The 22971-nt window shown below is 36.1% G+C and overlaps 1 protein-coding gene across 2 annotated transcripts in view; it reads right to left on the bottom strand.

Annotated features, from left to right (window-relative positions):
* The window catches only part of INTS13 (integrator complex subunit 13), a 30498-nt gene extending 7624 nt beyond the window's left edge, over positions 1 to 22874 (bottom strand). For both annotated transcript variants that reach the window (XM_061417566.1, XM_061417567.1), the window contains exons 1-11: positions 22293 to 22874; positions 21070 to 21305; positions 18831 to 18905; positions 12155 to 12357; positions 11685 to 11765; positions 10065 to 10155; positions 8379 to 8507; positions 6568 to 6652; positions 2020 to 2109; positions 1720 to 1809; positions 232 to 410 (exon numbers count right to left, since the gene is read on the bottom strand). In XM_061417566.1, coding sequence (XP_061273550.1) covers positions 232 to 410; positions 1720 to 1809; positions 2020 to 2109; positions 6568 to 6652; positions 8379 to 8507; positions 10065 to 10155; positions 11685 to 11765; positions 12155 to 12357; positions 18831 to 18905; positions 21070 to 21294 — 1248 coding nt within the window. In that variant the 5' untranslated portion in view covers positions 21295 to 21305; positions 22293 to 22874. The remainder of the gene's footprint in view (positions 1 to 231; positions 411 to 1719; positions 1810 to 2019; positions 2110 to 6567; positions 6653 to 8378; positions 8508 to 10064; positions 10156 to 11684; positions 11766 to 12154; positions 12358 to 18830; positions 18906 to 21069; positions 21306 to 22292) is intronic.
* Between the last annotated feature and the right edge of the window lie 97 nt (positions 22875 to 22971).

Raw genomic sequence — 22971 nt, 5'->3', positions numbered from 1 at the left:
CGTCAATGCTATCCACATACATCTCAGCATACACTGAGTACACAGGGAAGATAACATAGTGATAAATAAATAGCTCTTTTGAGCAAGTACTGCAGGAAATTCATCTAATTAAAAAAGTAATAAAAAATCAACTTCTCTAAACTTCTTTCTGCTACAGGTCTTAGCATGCAATAGGCCCTCTACATGTTCGCTGAATGATCGACTCAAAATTTATAGATATTAGTGTCTTACTGTAATCCGGTAGTCGGTAACTCTTCCTCCACATCCTTCACTAATTGAAGGTGGATCTTCTAGAATGGATCGAGAACTACTAAGGACGTGCAAAAAAATCTCTCCTCCATGGCTACTAAGCATATGACTAATGACTTTGGAACCTGATTTTCGTGGTTGTTCCAACAAAACAGAACGGCCTGTTAAAAACAAGATGACTCTTATCAGTGATGGAATTCAAGTGGCTCTTAATTTTTCCCATAAGATTGACATCTATATTTTTCATTTTACTTATTGCCCCTCATATTTTAACTAGCATTGCTAATTCAGTCTCTCTGCATGTCAAGTTCTAAAAATTTGAATGCTAGCCTTAGCCTTCTCTTGGTTACTCCAAGCTTACACAGGTATGTACGACAGTTTTCCAGAATAAGTTTAGTGGTCTCTGGTATGTTTGGTTTCATTCAGTTACAAGTTCATATAAAAATTTTCTTCCCAAACGTCAAGACAAAAGTGGGACAACTCTTATACAACCCTCAGATTATCAAAGCTACAAACCATTTTAGGGAGAAAGCAAGTCTTAATTCACTTCTACAATACCTCCCTATCAGCACAGTTACTGTTACTACTTTCTATTTTACATGACCAAATGTTGTTTAATCTGGACTTTACCTAATCTGATAATCAAACTGTGTTTAATAGAACAATTGAATTAACTTTATGATAAAGGCAGAGTAACTCTTTACTATGGTGGTTCCAAAACCTAGTTATTATAAGAATCACCAAAAGAGTCAATGGAATTTAGATTTAGTAAATGGAATTCAATAATTTGGCCTAAAATTTTTTTTTTTTACTCGAAGAAACCACAGCTTTAAAGTTATATCTCTTAAGAATCACATCACATATTACTGAAAATAGAATATTTATTTATGTAAAGGAATAGTAAAGAGAAATAAGTTCATTTATATTTTATAATTTAAAATTCAATAGGCCATGATAATCTATATCATTCTATCTTCCAAAAAAATCAACTTAAGACTCTAAATGTCAATTTTTTTAAAATAAAAATACCAAAAAATATACTAAATAAATTTACTTAGATACAACAGTCTGAAAGACATAAAGTCAACTTATTTTTAAACATTAGTAAAAACTGTTAAAGGGTATTTATGCAATTTTAAAACAGCTTTGGGCTTCCCTCGTAGCTCAGTTGGTAAAGAATCTGCCTGCAATGCAGGAGTCCTGGGTTTGATGACCGGGTCGGGAAGATCCCCTGGAGAAGGAAATGGAGACCCACTCCAGTATTCTTGCCTGGAGAATCCTATGGACAGAGGAGCCTGGCAGGCTACAGTACATGGGGTTGTAAGAGTTGAACGTGACTTAGCTACCGAAGCCAAACAGCTTTGGAAAATAAAATGGTTATAGACTATATTTAAGCTTTTCCAGAATTCACATTTTCACATATTCTAATGATTCACTTGTAATGATCTCAGTAAAAACAAATAAAGTTACCATTTAGAAGAAAATTAGTAAGGCAGGAGGAAGGTCTGCTATTTACATCTACAGGTGAAATTCGGTAAGCGCCAGTGCAATAGTGTAATTCTGAAATAGAAGAAAATACTGATTTGAAAGAATATAAAGAAATATTTCTACAATTAAAAGAGAAAAATTAGCAAAAACAAAAACTTGTTCTTTGAGCCCCTAAAATAATGAAAAACAAAAATTCAAAAAGAAACAAATGAACCCTACCTAATACTTAAAAAGAACCTTTTGATTTATTCTTTTCACTTTCAATTATTTTTAAGTACCTACCAATGTTATTTGTCCTTGGTGTGCACCACTTCAATGTTATTGTTTCTTTAAATGAGCCTTCTCTACTGCTGCCACTTAAATGGTTATCACCTTTAAAAATAATTTAGAGAAATACTGATTAACATTATTAAATAGATCACAAACTTCAAACATGTGCCAAGATTTCTGAAAGAGTTTAAGCTTTATAAGAGAAAATAAGTCTGGGAGAACATCTTTTTTACTAAGGCTATTAGAAAAACACCAAACAGAGTTTGGATATTAGTTATTATTAAAATAGGTACTTTATTTTCCTCCAAATTTGTTATTAATAACTTAAATCATTTTATTCACTACACTAAAAACCAACAGCAAAATTTTTTACATTTCAAGAATCTACAACTGTTTCCCTCCGACACTATTAAATGATAAAATAATGTAGTTATATAACTAAACCTTCAGGAATCTAAAATACATAACTCATTGTTCTGAATCCCAATAAATTTATTAGAAAAAACATAAAATGAGGCGTCTATAAGTTAAATATATGAGATATAAGTGAACACTTTTTGCCTGAATGGAGTTTAGTCAACAGATGTCAAAATAATGACAACACTGAAGTCTTAAACTCCTCAAAGTCATCTGAGAGGGTTGAAATTAACTTCTCCCAAACTCCTGTTAAGGTGATGTTTTGACCTCTTCCCACAAACAATAAATGTTAACAACATCTAGAATGGTAAATCTTTTCCAGAAGGTTTTCAACATTTTTCAGTTCAGTTCAGTCGCTCAGTCGTGTCTGACTCTTTGCAACCCCATGAATTGCAGCATGCCAGGCCTCCCTGTCCATCACCAACTCCCGGAGTTTACCCGAACTCATGTGCATCGAGTCGGTGATGCCACCCAGCCATCTCATCCTCTGTCGTCCCCTTCTCCTCCTGCCCTCAATCCCTCCAAACATCAGGGTCTTTTCCAATGAGTCAACTCTTCACATGAGGTGGCCAAAGTATTGGAGTTTCAGCTTTAGCATCAGTCCTTCCAATGAACACCCAGGACTGATCATCTTTAGGATGGACTGGTTGGATCTCCTTGCAGTCCAAGGGACTCTCAAGAGTCTTCTCCAACACCACAGTTCAAAAGCATCAATTCTTCGGTGCTCAGCTTTCTTCACAGTCCAGCTCTCACATCCATACATGACTACTGGAAAAACCATAGCCTTGACTAGATGGACCTTTGTTGGCAAAGTAATGTCTCTGCTTTCGAATATGCTATCTAGGTTGGTCATGACTTTCCTTCTAAGGAGTAAGTGTCTTTTAATTTCCTGGCTGCAATCACTATCTGCAGTGATTTTGGAGCTCAAAAAAATAAAGTTTGACATTGTTTCCACTGTTTCCCCATCTATTTCCCATGAAGTGATGGGACCAGATGCCATGATCTTAGTTTTCTGAATGTTGAGCTTTAAGCCAACTTTGTCACTCTCCTCTTTCACTTTCATCAAGAGGCTTTTGAGTTCCTCTTCCCTTTCTGCCATAAGGGTGGGGTCATCTACATATCTGAGGTTATTGATATTTCTCCCGGCAATCTTGATTCCAGCTTGTGCTTCTTCCAGCCCAGCGTTTCTCATGAAGAAACATGAGAAACATCTATGCAGATGTACTCTGCATAGAAGGTAAATAAGCAGGGTGACAATATACAGCCTTGACGCACTCCTTTTCCTATTTGGAACCAGTCTGTTGTTCTGTGTCCAGTTCTAACTGTTGCTTCCTGACCTGCATATAGGTTTCTCAAGAGACAGGTTAGATGGTCTGGTATTCCCATCTCTTGAAGAATCGTCCACAGTTTATTGTGATCCACACAGTCAAAGGCTTTAGCATAGTCAATAAAGCAGAAATAGACATTTTTCTGGAACTCTCTTGCTTTTTCAATGATCCAGTATTTTTAGCTGAGCTCAATCAGAGGAATCACTATCAAAGGCAATTATAGTTCTACAAAATATATTTCTTAAATAGTAAGGCTTCTGAAGGGCTTCCCATATGGCTCAAGTGGTAAAGAATTCACCTGCCAGTGTAGGAGAGGCAGGAAGGAGATGTGGGTTTGATCCCTGTGTCAGAAAGATCCCCTGGAGGAGGAAATGGCAACCCACTCCAGTATTCTTGCCTGGAAAAATCCCATGGACAGACAAGTCTCAATCCATAGGGTTGAAAAGAGTCAGACATGACTGAGTCGCTAAACACAAGGCTTGAAAGTCAAAATTACTCTTTCATCCATGTGCTGCAGAATGGATGTTGTGTTAGTAGGCATGAAAACATTAATCTCACTGATGTCTCCATCAGAGCTCTTGAGATATCAGACGTACTGTGCAACGAGCAGTAACATTTTGAAAGAAACCCTTTTGTCTGAGCAGTAGGTTTCAACAGTGGGCTTAAAATCAGAAGACCCTGTTGTTACTTAGAATCAGTAAACCATGATGTCAACTGATGTGCTATTATCCGGGCTTTGTTGTTATGCTGATAGAGCACAGGTGGAATAGATTTAGCATAATTCCTAAGGGCCCTAGGATTTTCAGAATGGTAAATAAGCATTGCCTTAAACTTAAAGTCACCAGCTGCATTAGACCCTAATAAAAATGTTTGCCTTTCCTCTGAAGCTTTGAAGTCAGACACTGACCTCTCTCTAGCCATGAGAGTTCTAGATGGCATCTTCTTTCAAAAGAAGGCTGTCTAATCTACACTGAAAATCTGTTGTTTAGTATAGCCAACCAACTTCAGTGATTACTGAGCTTGATCTTCTGAATAACTTGCTGCAGCTTCACATCAGCAGTTGCTGCTTCACCGTGCATTTGTATGTTTTAGAGTTTCTTTGCTTAAATCTCATGAACCAGCCTCTGCTAGCTTCAAACTTTTCTTCTGTATCTTCCTCATCTCTTTCAGCCTTCACAGAATTGAAGAGTGAAGGCCTTGCTCTGGATCAGGTTTTGGCTTTTGGCAATATTGTGGCTAGTCTAATCTTCTATCTAGACCACTGTAACCTTCTGCATGTCACCACCAATAAGGCTGTTTCACTTTCTTATTATTTCTCTGTTCACTGAAGTAGCACTTTTAATTTCCTTCAAGAACTTTTCCTTTGTATTCACAACTTGGCTAACTGTTTGGCACAAGAGGCCTCACTTTCAGCCTATTTTGGCTTTCAACATGCCTTCCTCACTAAGCTTAATCATTTTGAGTTTTTGATTTAAAGCGAGAGATGTCCAGATAATGAAAATTAAAACAAAAATAAACAAATGGGACATAATTAAACTCAAAAGCTTTTTCACAGCAAAGGAAATCATAAACAAAATGAAGTGATGACCCACAGAATGGGAGAAAATATTTGCAAATGATGTGATGGACAAGGGATTAGTCTCCAAAATTTACAAACAGTTCATGCAGCTCAATATCAAAAAACAATCCAATCAAAAAATGGGCAAAAGACCTAAAGAGACATTTCTTCAAAGACTATATACACATGGCCAAGAGGCATATGAAAAGATGCTCAATATTGTTAATTATTAGAGAAATGCAAATCAAAACTACAATGAGGTATCAGAATGGCCATAATCAAAAAAAATCTGCGAACAATAAATGTTGGTGAGGTTGACAAGAAAAAGGAACCCTCTTACACTGTTGATGAGAATGTAAATTAACACAGCCATTATGGAGAACAGTACTGACGTTCTTTAAAAAACTAAAAATAGAGCTACTGTATGATCCAGCAAGCCCACTCTTGGGCATGTACCTAGAGAAAACTAATTCAGAAAGATACATGCAGCCCAATTTTCACTGCAGCACTGTTTACAACAGTCAAGACACAGAAGAACCTAAATGTCCAGTGAAGACGAATGGATAAAGAAGGTATGATACATACATACCAAGGAGTATTACTCAGCCATTAAAAAGCATGAAATAACACCATTTGCAGCAACACGGATGGACCTGGAGATTATCTAATCTGATAACATCAGTATTTTTGTGTCTCAGGGAATAGGGTGGCCCAAGAAGAAAGAGACAGAGAACAGCCAGTTTGTGGAGCAGTCAGAAACATTTATGGATAAGTTCTCTGTCTTATATGGGTACAGTTTGTGGTACCCCAAGACAATTACAACAGCAACATCAAAGACCATCGATCACAGGTGACCGTAACAAATATAATGATGATGAAAAAGTCTGAAATATTGTGAGAATCACCAAAATGTGACACAGAGACATGAAGTGAGCAAGTGCTATTAAAAAATGACAACAATAGATTTGTTCAACAAACATTCAATTTGTTAAAAAAAAAAAAAAAAGCTACATCTGCTAAAGCAAAGCATGATAAAACAAGGTATACCTGTATTTGTTCCATTAGCCTCATCTTTCCCAAAGTATACTCAATAGAACACTAGGTTCCATGGCGATTAATGGGTGACACTGTCAGATAAGTTTGCAAAGGGATGAACTAAAGTCATCAGATTAGTTACTCAAGAACATCTTAAAGCTGTTAGTATGTTTTCCTATGTTAGATCTTATAAAATAATACTTTCCAATGTCTCTTACTTACCACTTTTTAGGAAATCTACATGTGCATCTTTGTGATGAAGCAGCTCCACATCATAATTGGCAGATGTGTTAGCATGTTGTTCTTCCTTAAAGCAAAATTAAAAATAACTTGGCTTTGATTTTTAAAAAATGAATTAATTATTCATTTTGCTTAAAGTGAGATCAAATATACTCAACAGTAATTAGCTATAATAATGGGACAATGTGCTCAGTAATTAATCTATTTAAAGATGCAATAATTTTCCAATTCAATACAAACTATATGAAAAAAACTACTGGCTACATTTCAGCAATAAAGTAATGGTTTTTATGTCAGAATTAACGTAGATGACTAATCTAGAAATTCAGATTTTTTTTTACTCTGAATGCATTGTCCTGCCAATACTTTTTTATACACAAACATGACATAACTCAAATAGTTTGCTAATTGTACAATAGTTGTTTAAAGGAGGAAATAGCATCTTTAAATTCCTATAGTAAATTAAACAAGCACCAATTATATAAAATAGCAAATATAGACTAATAAACAAGTTCAGCAACTTGTTTTCACTAAACAGTAAATAGAAACTTTAGTATTATCTATTTACAAGAAAGAGACAGAGATTGAGGAGTCACACCAGTAACACACAAATATGGTCAGATTTAAAAAGTAATGTATCTATCATCCTCAGAGGATTTTGCTTACAACTCATGAAATTATATAAAGTGTATCTATTATGCTATTTTACTTAATTGCTTCCTCACCGAAACTGATCTATTAAGGCTATGATTTCCACTGAAGAGCCTCCCACTGGTATAAGGAAGGAATTAATAATGAAAATATTACATTTCTCATGCAAATTTGTTTTTATAATATGCAAAAAAATACAACTGGACTTATAAGAAATGAATTTAAATGTTTAGATATACTGGCTACTTTATGTTTGTAGACATAAACAATACAATTAAACTTAACTCCACTCAGTAAAAATTCATGTGAAGCTTTCTATAGGCCAGGCGTCGTACTGGTCTTAAGACAACTAAGTAATATAATGAAAACGCTGTTGCTGCTGTTATTTAGTTACTAAGTTGTGTCTGACTCTTTTGTGACCCCATGGACTGTAGTGCTCCAGGCTCCTCTGTCTGTGGTATGTCCCAGGCAAGACTACTGGAGTGGGTTGTCATTTCCTTCTCCGGGGGATCCTCCTGACCCAGGGATTGAACCCACATCTCCTGCATTGGCAGGCAGAATCTTGACCACTGAGTCATCAGGTAAGCCCATAATGAAAATGAAAGTTAGTAATAGATTCCTAAGAAAATCCTTTAGTAAAATCATAAGACTCATATGGTAGTTTTTCAACTAGAATAATAAACTTGTTTAAAATCATAAACTTTTTTCCCCTAGTTAGACCTATCAGTTATAAACACCTTTATAGTGTGTATGGAAGAACAAAAATAAAGGAAACAGATCTACTAGAACACACGAAGTGAGTTAAATCTAATAACAACTGTCAGGAAAAGAATCACAGAAAAAAGTAATCATTTCAGATGAAAATTATATTTTGACGAAAATAATGAGAACAAAATTAAAAACAAAAAAGCTGATACAGAAGGTTCAAATTAGGAAAAAAATAGTGCATTTTGTTCTGTGATCCTTTCATGTTGCTTTTCATTATTTACTAACCTGGTCAAAGACACTGAATGTGGGCTAGCAAAACAGAAAATATGATATGGGAAGAAAGAATTAAGGTTCATTAAAACAAATAATACATATCAAGCAAACATTTAAAAAGTAAAGCAGTTTTCAAAATAACAAGAAAAAGAACTGCCTACCTTCATTGGAATATTAGTAATAGTAGTTGAAGCCAAGTCGAAATGCTGCTGTACTAAAATATTTAATTTGGTAGCAAGATGCCGTCCTGCACGAACACTATGAACTTCACTGGTTAAAACGGGGGACAACTATAGAGAAGTATGAAAAAAAAACACACAAAACATTAATACATTGTAACTTAGGGCTAAATATTTTACTTCAACCCATAAAAATTAAGTACTTTAAAACTTTTGAGATAGGAAACAAAAGATCCATAAGTTAATCATAATCATTATCTTAGTAATACATATTTATTCATTCATTCAGTCAACAGGTAAGGAGAACTTACTATATTGATTACTAGAAATTGTGAGTTATTGGAGGATACAGCAGTGAACAGGGAAAATCTCTGTCCTCTTGAAACTCAGAGTAGAATAATCTTTGATTTAAATATATATTTTAATTTATAAGTTTTACTTCTATTTATCTATATGCAAAATTGATTTGAAGTGACCCACAGAAATACTGTAGAATAATTAATTTTGTGAAGAAGACAAACCTCTGCAGATAACACTGCTCATTACAAAGAATGAAAATCACTACAAATGTCATATTTTGTCACCAATAAATGTAATAAGGCAGCCAAAAGTCACTTATAACAAGGTAACATTTTATTCATTCCAGGGTAATATTTATCGTAAGTAAATTGTTTACTTATCATAAAGTCAAAGTACTGTCATGTTATCAAGAGTTACAAAAAAGCTAACAAAAAAATGGGTTTACACTGGAAATCACCTAAAATACAATGACAGAGATAACCTAAAAAAAAATTAAAAAATAATAGTAATAAAAAAATTTTTTTTTAAGTTATAAAAAAAATTCATTAATACTTTAGATGTTTATAATAAATAATGCTAAATAAAAAAAACAGAAATAAGAACATATACATTTAATATCATTATATAAACACATATATCTGTATTGCTAAACACAGACCACTGATATGGTCTATGCTATGTGAATCCATTTAATAATCAACAGACTCATCTTTTCCTTTAAAATTGTGCCAATTTATTTGAAAAGTAAAACTAAGGTTGGAAATTAGTCTTTTCCCTTCTGGACAGGTAAAATTAATTTCTTTTCTATAGGAGTATATTTTGACTAAAGAGTGTATTTTTCTTCTAATGAGGAAAAAAAAGAAAGTTTTCCAGAATAAGAAGTCATTAAAGCAATTTGGCTCAGATGATAAGAGTCTGACTGCAATGTGGGAGACCTGGGTTCAATCCCTGGGTCAGGAAGATCCCCTGGAGAAGGAAATGGCAACCTACTCCAGTATTCTTGCCTAGAAAACTCCCATGGATGGAGGAGCCTGGCAGGCTACAGTCCATGGGGTTACAAAGAGTCAGACACAACTGAGCAACTCACACACACAAACAGTAATTGAAATTTGAGAAACAATACAGATTATGTGTGGTTTGACAATGAAGTTATTTGAAATAAACATTAAGAGGCAAGCAAAACAGAAAATACTTTCAAAATCTACAATTATAACATAAAGCACCAATCCAGGTATTTTGCCATACAGGTAGATTTCAAAACTAAATTTTCTTAGCAGAAAATGTTGGCAATCTGATCATTCTTATGCTAAGCCTTGTGTTTATCATTAATAACTAACAATGACCTCTTCTTCCATGACCTCTACTTACCTCTTTCTTAGTACGATCAGATACAAGGCTGTCTTCACCAACAGGGTAGGTGTGGATCAAGACTAGCTCACATTTCTGAATCTGCATGAGACTTAAAGAAAAACTTTTCACTTAAAATATAAGAACACATACTATGGAAAGAATTCAGGCAGGTAAACCATAAACATTTAATATACTAAAACAGTGTATAAATCAGATTAGTACAGTTAACATAAAAGCTAAATATTCGGAAATACTGTATAATTGCTATCCTTCTATGAACATTTAACGAATAATTTTTATGAATTTAATTCAAATGCAAAAATGATCATTTTCTGTGTGTTTGAAGGATAAAAATTCTTACATTCTGGTATAATTTTCAAAAAATAACTGCCACAGAGAAAAATGAATATATTGTGTATTAATTTCCCTTTCACTAGTATTTAAATGGCAACCCTCTCCACTATTCCTGCCTTGAAAATTCCATGTTCCAAGGAGCTTGACAGGCTACAGTACATAGAGTAGGCTGCAACTGAGACCATACACATACATACTAGCGTTTTTAAGGGCAAAATCAGGCAACTATATGACCTATAATTGGTTATCTCCAAGAATACAGGATCTGTAATACTAAAAAGTTACCCCAGCTTTTTATCCGTGTTTGCCCCTCCATTTTATTTTATTTAATTTTTTAAACTGAGGTGCAGCTGATGTACAATAATAAAAGTTGCAGGTTTACAACACAGTGTGATTCACAATTTTAAAAAATTATACTCCATTTATAGTTACTACAAAATATTGGCTATATTCCCCGTGTTGTACACTATATCCTTGTAGCTTAGTTATTTATATACAGTAGTTTGTACCTCTTAATCCTTACCCCTAACTTGCCCCTCCACCCTTCCCTCTTTCCACTAACTACTAGTTTGTTCTCTGTATCTGTGAGCCAACTTTTTATTTTAAAATTTCCAAACCTACAGAAAAATTAAAAGAAAGGAACTATTCAATGAACACCCATATATCCTTAACCTATATTCACTGTTAGTTACATTCATTTTCATTATAAATGACTAAATAGATGTACAGTTTCTTTTTTTCACTAAGTCATTTGAGAGTAAGTTGCAGAGGCAATGATACTTCACTCCTACATACCTGAGCATACTTCCTTCTCCTAGTGAGAATAATCCTACTTGTTAACAATAATACCAGTACTCCACCTAGAAATTTAATAGTAGCTCAATCTAACATATACTCCACACTACAATTGTCCCAAACATGTCTTTAGTAGCTTTTTTCTTTTTAAAAAATTCATACAATGTAATTAGCTGTAATGTTTTGATTTGGCATTTTATAGATTTGTAACAGAGTATGAGATCTAGCCATTAAAAATATGCATTATAAATTTATTTATTATATTATCCTTCTGCTCACCTTTCCTGTGAGCAAAAAGTAAAATCTTATAGTGAAAGGGAAAATGGGACAAGAAGTTGCTGATCAAACACATGTTTTGACTAATTTGTAGAGCCAGTAGAGAAGTCAAGGGAATGCTACCAATTACTAATCAAATTACTGGAATAATTATAATGAAATAAACAGGACCATAAAAATGGAATATTTATTCCATTTATGGATTTTACTCACTGATCTGAATTTGCAGCAAGTTTGTTATGCTCATGAATTGTTTCTTGGACACAGTCCTCAAGCATTCGCACATGACTATCACTATGGGATAGAAAAAGATATAAACAAGTTAAATAAACAATAAGAGAAAAAAATTAATTAAACACACTATTCAGCTGTGGTATCATGTTACAGGCACTTTAATTACTGCAATAAGGATTGTCTGTAGCATGCTCATTCACAATATCAAACAACCAACTGAATGAAAACCTAGAGAGGGGAAAAAAGTCAAATTGACCTACATCATAACAATTCAAACAGTTTCACTGAGGTGAACTGGATATTTTAGAACTGGGAACACAGCTGTGATATTAGAAAGGCCACATGTGATATGCTTAAATGCTAACATGTTGCCTCTACTTTTTTAAATTAAAAACTATAGTAGGACATGAAAAATTCCTCAGTAAGAATTACTGTGATTAACATCTCACCTTTTTGCATTAGTAATGCAAATTATCCGTCCTCTATTTCCAACACGTTCTGCGTTCTCCATCAGCAGAGTACGAGCCTCATGTTGGTATTCAGTAATTTTACAGAGGGTTTCCACTGCTGCAACGAGACCATGCAGAATACTGCAGCATTCTGGATCTGCCCGTGGATTAGGAGGCCCAACAGCAGCTAATGCTGCCATCAGCTAAGTAAAAGGGGAAACAATTACGTTGACAAGAATAAGCACAAGTCAGACAAAGGCATCACAAGAAATGGAAACTATAGACCAATGTATGTTATAAACATGGAGACAAGTGTCTTCAACAACATACTAGCAAACTGAATCCAGCAACATTTCAAAAGAATTATATACCATGACCAAGTGGGACTTATCCCAGGAATGCAAAGTTGATTTAACATCTAAAAATTAATTAATGCAAATGCTATCAATAGAATTTTTAAAAACCATATGATTAGCTCCAGAAAAAGCATTTGACAAAAATCTAAAATCCTTTCATGGGTTGAGAGAGGATTAAATGAGCCAAAGTAAAAAAATAAAATAAAATCTTTTCATGATAAAAACAGTTAACAAACTAGAAACAGAAGGGAACTTTCTCAAGCAGATAAAAGGCATCTATGAAAAACCTACACATAATATCATGCTTAATAGATGCATTCCCTCTAAGATTAGAAACAGAAGGATATCCACTCTCACCATGTCTATTCAACACTGTACTAGAGGTTCTCTCCTGGGCAATTAGGAAAGAAAAAGATGTAAAAGGAATTCAGATTGGAAAGGAAGAAGTAAAACTATCGCTATATTGCAGATGAAATAATCATGCATGGAGAAAATGCTAAGGAATCCATTAGAAATTTTCTAAAAATAATAAAACTCAGCAAGGTTGCAAGTATATGATCAAAAGACAAAACCAACTACACTGCTATGCACTTGCAAAGAAAAATTCAAAAGTGAAATTAAGAAAATAATTCCATTTACAATAGCATCAAAAAGAATAAAATGCTTAGAAATAAATTTAACAAAGGAAATGCAAATTTTATACTCTGAGACTAAGAAATATTCTTGAAATAAATTAAAGATCTAAATGAATAGAAAACACTCTACATTTCTGGATTGGAAGATTTATTATTGTTAAGATGACAATACTACCCAAACTGAACTAGGATTAAATATAAGCCCTGTCAGAATTTCAGGTGACTTTTCTGATAAGCAGATTTGAAAGTTCATATGGAACTGCAAGGATCCAAAATAACTAAAACAATCTTTAAAAGAAAGAGCGAGGACTTTGTTCTATGTATGCATAAAGATACATTCGAAGGTCCAGTTAAAAACTAATAGTGATGGGGATAAACGATGTGCCGGTAAACCAGTTCTCTTAACAAAAAAAAATTCCTAATTTGTAGTGTTTGCCAGTATCTATGGTTAAAAACTCCCATGATAGCTTATTTCAATCTTTCACTGAGTGCAAAGGTGAGATGGGATTCACACACTCAGCTCTCTCAAGCTACATAAGCAGGCTCTAGTATACCACTAACTGGAGCAGGGGACAAGTGGGAAATTCTTCAAAGCCTAGCTTTTATTTACACACACATGTATGTACATATGTACACAGGCCAATATATATGCAAATTTTATTTTTAAACTACATAGGTATTACCTATTCATAAACAATAATCCAAAAAGAAAAAATACTGTGTACACATCACTATAAAAGTTCCTGGTTCACAGGAGAAACTGCTTTTTAGGAGAGGAGTGCTGTGGTCACAGGAAAGCAGCAGAGAGAAAAGTTTATAACTTTTGGTGTCAGATAAATATGGGCTTAAATCCTTGCTCTGCCTTACAGTGGAAACAGTGTCAGACTTTATTTTTCTGGGCTCCAAAACCACTGCAGATGGTGACTGCAGCCATGAAATTAAAAGACGCTTACTCCTTGGAAGGAAAGTTATGACCAACCTAGATAGCATATTCAAAAGCAGAGACATTACTTTGCCAACAAAGGTCCGTCTAGTCAAGGCTATGGTTTTTCCTGTGGTCATGTATGGATGTGAGAGTTGGACTGTTTAGAAGGCTGAGCGCCAAAGAATTGATGCTTTTGAACTGTGGTGTTGGAGAAGACTCTTGAGAGTCCCTTGGACTGCAAGGAGATCCAACCAGTCCATTCTGAAGGAGATCAGCCCTGGGATTTCTTTGGAAGGAATGATGCTGAAGCTGAAACTCCAGTACTTTGGCCACCTCGTGTGAAGAGCTGAATCACTGGAAAAGACTCTGATGTTGGGAGGGATTGGGGGCAGGAGAAGGGGACGACAGAGGATGAGATGGCTGGATGGCATCACTGACTCGATGGACGTGAGTCTGACTGAACTCCGAGAGTTGGTGATGGACAGGGAGGCCTGGCATGCTGCGATTCATGGGGTCGCTGAAAGTGAAACCAATAGAACCTGCCCCACACTAGTATGATACTTGTAGACTTCACTTAAATTTAGCTAACAAAAACAAGACTCTTGAAATTTGACACATTTTTTAAGTAACATCTACCATGTACAGAGAGGATAGCATTATGAGATGTACGAGAAGAAGCCCTGAATCTAAGCATGTAAGTCAAACTACCTCTGGCCCCTTGGGCTTCAGTACCTTCACCAGCACGAAGAAAGAGCCAAAGCAAAAAATGTCTACAATCCTTCCAGCCTAAACATTCTTCAATCAATCTACTTCAATTTTTTCTCATGATTATTCAAAATAACTAGAGAAAGGTGTGACATGGATAACTAAAGCTAAACATAAAATGTGTCAACATGGAGATGATGATACATAATTTATACAAAATGTCAATTACTTTGTATCATCCTGAACACCAATGCTTTGCTATATGGTTGCATTCACAACTAGTTTCCCTTCAGTTCATAATCTAAAAGCAACTCTTGTGATATAGTATGATATAATATTTCTTTACCTTCAGAAAGCAGAAGGAAGTACTACAGTAATTCTCATATCATCAGTATATCTACCATTATCAAATGCATACCTTTTACTGCACTACAGAGGTGCAGTAAGGAAAATCTATACATATTTGTACTTATTTTTATTCATATACAACTAGAGAAGCCTCAGCCTTCTTTCACAGTACCTCTTGAAAGAACAAAACAGAATACATGCTATTTCTAAGAGATTGTACAGGGGGAATGAATGCAATCTTTAATATTTTTTTCAAGCAATTAAAGAATAAAGATCATTCTGGAGTGATATAAATGCAAAGACAAGCCAAAGAACAGCCCTCCTACCCACCTGTCACCTTCAGTGAGTTACCTCAAAAGAAAAGAAGATTAGAAATGTTTATATATTATGTTAATCACAACATTTTAAGACCAAACACTGTGATAAACACATTTTCTCGTAAGTATTCAGTTTAAAACCCCCATTTATATGGGATTAATTCCATTAAAGGCTTCCCTGGTGGCTCAGCTGATAAAGAATCTGCCTGCAATGTGGGAGACCTGGGTTTGAGCCCTGTGTTGGGAAGATCCCCTGGAGAAGGGAATAGCCACCCACTCCAGTATTCTGACCTAGAGAATTCCATGGACTGTATAGCCCATGGGGTCGCAAAGAGTCAGACACAACTGAGCTATTTTCATTAAAGGATATCCATTAACAGAGAATTTTTAACATGAAATAGTTCAAAATAATGTATTAAAATATTTCACTAATGCTTGTCTCTCTTGCTCATATTCATCAGTGAAGAACTTTGTAGACTGAAGTCTGCTATCCAACTAAACAACAGCAAAGAATGCAATCTACCACAAACTCAGTATCCTTAGACACATGTTTAAAAAGCATAAACTTGATGTATTGAGCATGGGTTTATTTCTGCTTCCTCCTAAAACCCCACTAAAACTGTAGTAAAGGAATTTAATTTTAAAAAGCAAACACCAAAGGCAGGGGGGCAGAGGGGGGAACCCCAATAAACTCACAAATATGAAGAGAATGGAGGAGCAGACAAGAGAATAAACAAGAGATGTCAGCAAGAATGTATGGAGGACAGGTAATCGACTTAGCAACACTGAATTAGCTGAATCTAAGCGCCTACAGGGGAAAAGCAAGATGATACGCTTTTCAGAATCTAGGAGAAGTTCAGAAACTGAGGTATCAAGTACCACACAAAGCAAGAGTGAGCAAGATACTGAAAACTGAACAAGTTGACGTCAGTATAAAGTACAACTTGACTCCCAAACTTACACCCTACCCATACAAATGACTACCTCTCCCCAGACACAGAATCACATCCCTTGGAGGAACTGAACCAGGAAGTTACCAAACAAGGATTTCACCAAGTGCAGCAAAATATAAGGGTAAGACACTAGACCAGTGCTGCCCAAAAGAATTTTCTGTGATGATGGAAATATTCTATATCTGTGCTGTACAGTAGCCACTATCCACATGTATTTTATTTGAGCATCTGAAACATGGCCAGTACTACAGAGAAACTGAACTTTTTAACTGCATTTTGTTCAGTCACTAAGTCATGTCCGACTCTTTGTGACTCCATGACCTGCAGCCCACCAGGCTCCTCTGTCCTTCACTATCTTCCTGAGTTTGCTCAAATCCATGTCCAATGAGTCAGTGATGTCATCCAACCATCTCATCCTCTGTCATCCTCTTCTCCTTTTGCCCTCAGTTTTTCCCAGGATCAAGGTCTTTTCCAGTAAATTTAATTTTAAATAGTAGCTATTTAATAGCTAATAGTAGCTACATATGGCTGGTACATTGGACAGCACAATACCAGACCAAAACCAGAAAGACTGAGTGGAAGTTCGATATTTTACCTACCATCTCCCCTGGTTCCCAGAAAGCTGATAATCAGGTTTACAGCATAGAGATAGAAGAGTGTAAGGTCTTCCCTGGAGACCCTGGGTGGTCCCAGAGAGGTGATCTGTCCATTCTGACACCCAGAGATCTCCCAGGGAGAACAATTAGATAACTATGACAAAGACCAGTCAGCAATACCTACTTCATAACATGCAGATCTTCTCACCTGCTGCTGAGTGCCTTTCTTTTAAACAAGACTGCATTACCCAAGTATTAGCAGGCATTTAGGAAAAGCCTCAACATGAAAAGAACACGGAAAACACAAAGAGATCAAGAGAAAACATCAAATAAATTACTAGTACCTTCATATTAAAAAATTACACCCATAAAGCAAGAAAAGAAAATGACAAACATGTACATAATTAAAGCATAAGTAAAAGTTCTTGGAAATTAAAGATATGATCAAATAAAAAGTTCCATATAAGGATTAAAAGGAGATAGGTAAAAGGCTCAGAAAGAACAATGAGGACCAAGGAGAAAAAGAATAAGGGAATTAATTCAGGAAGTCCAATTTCCCACTGATAGGGATTCCAGAGAGATGCAGAACACAAAGACAAGAACACTATCATAGAAACAGTACAGGGAAATTTCTCTGGAAGAAAACAAACCCTAGCTCAGTGAATGACAAAAGACCCACACTGGGGCGAATACTTGAGAAATTTCAGAACAAAAGGGAGAAAGAAAATATTCTAAAACGTTACAAAGAAATATTTCCGTTTTACAAAGGAAAAAATATTTGACTTCTTGACAAGACTGGAAGCTATATAACAGTAGAGTAAGGCCCTCAGGATTTTGAAGAAAAAATTATTTCCAAACTTCAATTTTTATATCTCTAGTACGAATAAACTGTAAGGTAAATTACAGAAATTCTGGAGGGTATATCCTGCCAAAACAAGAGATTACACACACACCAAAAAAAAAGAGGAAAAAAATTGGGAACTGAAAGGCAGGGAGCAAGGAGGACGACAGCAGGGCAACAGGCCTAGAAACGCAACCAGTTCCAGCTGCAGCCCAAGACTGAGCTCCACGAAGTTTTTCAAGGGGAAAAAAAAAAATCAAACTGCCTAATTTCTAATTCGCCAATAATAAAAACATCGAAATTTTTTTGTAGAGACATGAGGAAAACAGCAATATATTCTCAGAAAACTAACTATATTAAAAGCGAAAAAAGTAAATATAAATTCCAGAAATACATAAAAAAATTGTACAAGAAAGGAAATAACACAGAAGTCAAATCATTGTGCTGTGTACATCTTGAACTTATACAGAGCTGTAAATCAACTATATTTTAATAAAACCTTAAACAAAACACAAATGAAACAATCACATACACTACTTGGCTTAGGAGTGGATAATCCTTTATGTAGACATAATGTAAACATGGAATTTTCAATTAACCAAAACTTCTGATATAACAGTACTGAGAAAACCAGGGAATGGAACTGGGCAGTCATAGTGGGATATGCAAGAGAAAGTATAAAAGGTAAATCTTCATTGACAATAATGATAAATAAGATTTAAATTAGGAACTCTATAAATAGAAGTAAAAATGTTATTTAGAAATATGGAAGTAAATACTAGATGAGCTAGAGAGTTCAAAGCTTGCTTCTAGGAAGTGGGGAAAGACTGGAAGGTAGATAGCTGTTTTTCTTTTAGTGTTAGTTGGTATTTTATAATTACATGCAAATACTACACCAGTAAAAAAATTATTTTTAAGGAAGTATTACTGTACTCACATATTTTCAAAAATGGCCACAACTCAAAACCTAAGCAAAAAAACAAAAGAAACCTAAGCATACCTCCTGCAAATTTTGGTCTTCTTGAGTCCAAGAATTTAAAACATGTGCTCCAGAGTCACTTACAATGAAATTCACCTAATAGAGTTCAAAGAAATAATTAGTATTCAACTCCAATTCCACTCAATTACATATTTAAAATATTTAATTATAAATATCTTTTAATATATGTAATACAAACACAAATTGAAGTGCAGTCTCTAGCACTAGTTTGCTGACTGATTCATTCATACATACACAGAACACCCAGTACCAGGAAAACAGTTCTGCCCCTCACAACGTGGGGAACATCCGGGGTTCTCAGATGTAGAAAGACAGAGGGCAGGGCAGGAAGAATACAAACAAAAATAAACTAACAAGATGATTTCAGAGAATGATAAATGATATGAAAAAGAAATTGTTTAGCTTTTTTAGATCAGTTGATCAGAAAAGGGCTCTCTATAAAAGTGGCAATTGCTGCTGCTGCTGCTAAGTCGCTTCAGTAGTGTCCGACTCTGTGCGACCCCATAGACAGCAGCCCACCAGGCTCCCCTGTCCTTGGGATTCTCCAGGCAAGAGGGGAATCGAAAATGACCAAAAGAAAACAGCCAGGGAAAGAAATGGAGGTAGAGAATACTAGGTACAGCAAACTGCAAATGCAAAAGCCTCTGTGTACTACCACAAGGTCAGAAAAATATGCTGGAGTTGTATCACATAAGGCAGTGGAGGCCAGAAGAATGGATTTGGACTTCATTCTAAATTTTAAAGTAAAATGCAAACCAAAAAATACTATCAGGTAAGATGATGACAGTAAGGACATATTAGAAAATACATCAGAATATGGCTGTGTTCTCTTTTGGGAGGAGGGTGAGATTATTTATTCTTCACTGAACTATACGGTCTAATTCATGATCTTTTTTCTTATTATCTGTGAAATACTAGTTTTGATTTCCCAGTAAGTTTGATAAGTAACCTTTTCTCCTGAGGTTTATCTGACAGGAACATGTCTTACTGGCCCTTTTACTCACATTACTGCAATGAAATCTTACAACAATCATAGGAAGGAGGTGTTATGCTGACTAGGGAAGAAACTGAGGCTTGAAGAGATGAAGCAAAAAGATCAAGGTCACACTGCTGGTTGCTTAATGATGTCAGAACTTGAACCGAAACCTATGCCCTCAACCACTACATTATGCTTCCTCTCATACTTTTTTTTTATCCTACATGATACACAATTTACAGAGGGACTAAAAGCAATTTATATTTAATTTAGAATACATCTGAATGTGTAATATATATTAGACTTTCCATGTTCAGCCTGACTGTTACTCCTCTGCCTATGCCAGTCTATGAACTGGCTAGGTCCCAGCCTACTCACTCCAGTATTCTTGCCTAGGAAATCCCATGGACAGAGGAGCCTGGCAGGCTACAGTCCATGGGGTCGCAAAGAACTGGACATGACTGAAGTGACTAAACAAGAGGTCCCAGCCTACGCTGCTCCAAATGAGACAGAAAACACATCATCCACTGTGGCTAACCAAATGACTTCCCTTAAATACAACAGTTGAGATTCTGAAACCTGAAGATCATTTTCATACTAGAAATTTTTATCAATCTTACATTTCCCTTCTTACTGATAAAAACAATTTCCACTTAGCATTCTTAAGAGTATTTCTTTACAACATGGCCAAACCCTGCAGCGGTTTAGGACACTTTCACTAAAACTGTAAGCAGCCTGGTTCTGAGAATTCTGGTTCTGCCTCTAACTAGCTATATGACTCAGAGCAGTTGCTTCTTTTGACCTCAGTTTCTGCATCTCCAACAAGGCAATAATAAACAAGACTAATATTCACATGAAACACACCAACATACTCTGACAAAGTGCTTTCAGCCAACATCCCTTCTGCTTATGCTGGCAACAGTTCTCAGTGGTCAGTGTCTGTTCCATTCTGGTTATTACATAGTTTGAATATTGTCCCATTAATTACAGTAATTACCGCATAGGACTGTTGTGAGAGTCATAGGAGTTAATAAATATGAAGCACATGTAAGAAGAGCTTTGTAACTGTAAGCTGTTATTATTATTGTTGGCCCCGATTAAATATATGTAACATATTAATCCCAAAGGGGCGTTCCATATACCACATTTTTAAAGTAGCAAATAAACAGTAACTCAAATTGATAACAAATTCATATATAAAAAATGTAACAAGCAGTTAAGTACACCCCCGAAATCATGATTTTCCTTGTACTTCACACTCACCAGCTTTTTGAAAGGAAATATGTCATACATTATCCTACAATATTCCATGGAAGATTCTACTGAGCAAGTCCACAACGATTTAGATATGGGGGCCAATGGGATGATTCCTTGGGTCCTATTCTTCACCAGCATATCAAACTCGACATGCTGTCTGCATGACTCTGCCATGTAAGGGCAGTGATCCACGACAAACACCGTTTTATGAGATTCAGAAAAAATCTTCATCTTGTTTCAACCTGTAAAGGATAAAATATATTAGCCAAACATCTTATATATAACATTTAATCTCTTAAATTATTTCTAATGACTGTCTCTTTTCCTCAAGATGATTTGGTAGGGAACATAAATAATCAGGATTCAATGAAATTTATCCAACAAAGGACAAGATTTAATGAGGTCATGACAATAAAGTAACTATCAATTCAAGGGATGAGCTGCTCCATATTAACCTGTTATTCTACCGGAGGCAGGGAACACTGCAATCCATGCATACATTTTTCGCTTTTGGAATGCACTTAAACTTGTCAGCAGAAAATATTTTTACAAATAATCGAATTGTTTCTCTTACACAATATCAAACATAATAAACGACAAGTACTCTTCAAATACACGTTTGATCATCCTTGTTAATTGACATCAATTACATATAAATCCCTAAACTTAATTCAGTCAGTATTTTGGGGCTTCCCTCCAAAAAAAATCCCAAGACTTCTGAAGAAGGGTAGAGGGGGAGAAAGAATGAACTGGAAAGAGGAGTGACAACAAAGGGAAGTCCCAAACATAACAAACATCTCCTAGGATAACTGTGTATCAGGTCTTCGCATTAGGATAAGGACCTCAAATTCACGTTCTCCCCCTTAGCTTATGAAACACCACGGTAAATTTATCATGTAGAACAGAAAAACTTAGGTGCTACCATCACGCTGGTGGGGAGGAGGAACTTCAAGAACTTTTCTTATAGCAACTCCCTTGCTTCGCTAAGAAAATCTTACACTGAATAGACAAATCCACATTCGAAAAGCACATGGTAAACAGAGCAAAAGTGCTCATCAAAACGAACTGACTTTTTACAATCTACCTATTTTCTTCTACTGCTTTCAAACGTATTTCCCCTTCATGCAAAACTCTTCTTTGAGAAACCTAGACAGACTCTGCTGGAAGGTGGGGGGTAGAAAGTACAAGGTGAGTGGATAGGGAAGACCTCAGGATCGAGGTTCGCTTACTTTCGTGCCTGGTCCTGCAGTGAAAACGAACAGAGGCTATGGACCACAGCCTCTCTGGAAAAGGCTGCTGGCTGGGTGGGGAGGGTCAGCGCACAGTCAGGAGTGACTGGTACCAAAGACAGGGGACTATGCTTTCCCCGTTCATCTCTTAGCACACCGGTCCTTCCCAGGCTTCCTAAATGCAGGAGCGCGCGCGCGCCTGCGCGTGAACACAAACACTCACACACTCGGACTGGCGCGTGCGCAAAGCACTCTTCGATAGCCCCGCCAAGCTGCCCTTCCCCCTCGGCGGGCCAGACGCCCAGGTCTCTAACAGGAAGAGGGCGGAGCTAAGAAAAAAAATTGCCTCCGACCCTCAAGATTTTCTACCCGCTAATTTTCCCAATCACCCATTGGGAAGACTGATCCCGGCGACCTGAGAGCCTCCCCAAGAGCGCAGTACCAACCACAGCACCAGCTAAACCAGTCACGGCCCCCTAAGAGCAAAGGGCTCCCACTAGATCTCCCTGCTCCGTCTCTCCACCCAGCCCGTTTCCCCTAGCAAAACTCGCGAGACTTTGCGAGAGGCCGAGCAAAAGCCCGAGTGTGGACTAGCGGGGAGGGACGTAAAGTGGCCCGCCCCTACGACTTGCGCATGCCTAGCTTGAGGCCTCAAATAAATCGCTGAGGTCTGCCCCCA

The sequence above is a fragment of the Bos javanicus genome, chromosome 5 (assembly GCF_032452875.1).
Source record: "Bos javanicus breed banteng chromosome 5, ARS-OSU_banteng_1.0, whole genome shotgun sequence".
Lineage (NCBI taxonomy): Eukaryota > Metazoa > Chordata > Mammalia > Artiodactyla > Bovidae > Bos > Bos javanicus.
The sequence above is the reverse complement of the archived record's forward strand: the minus strand, read 5'-3'. Positions and strand labels throughout refer to the sequence as shown.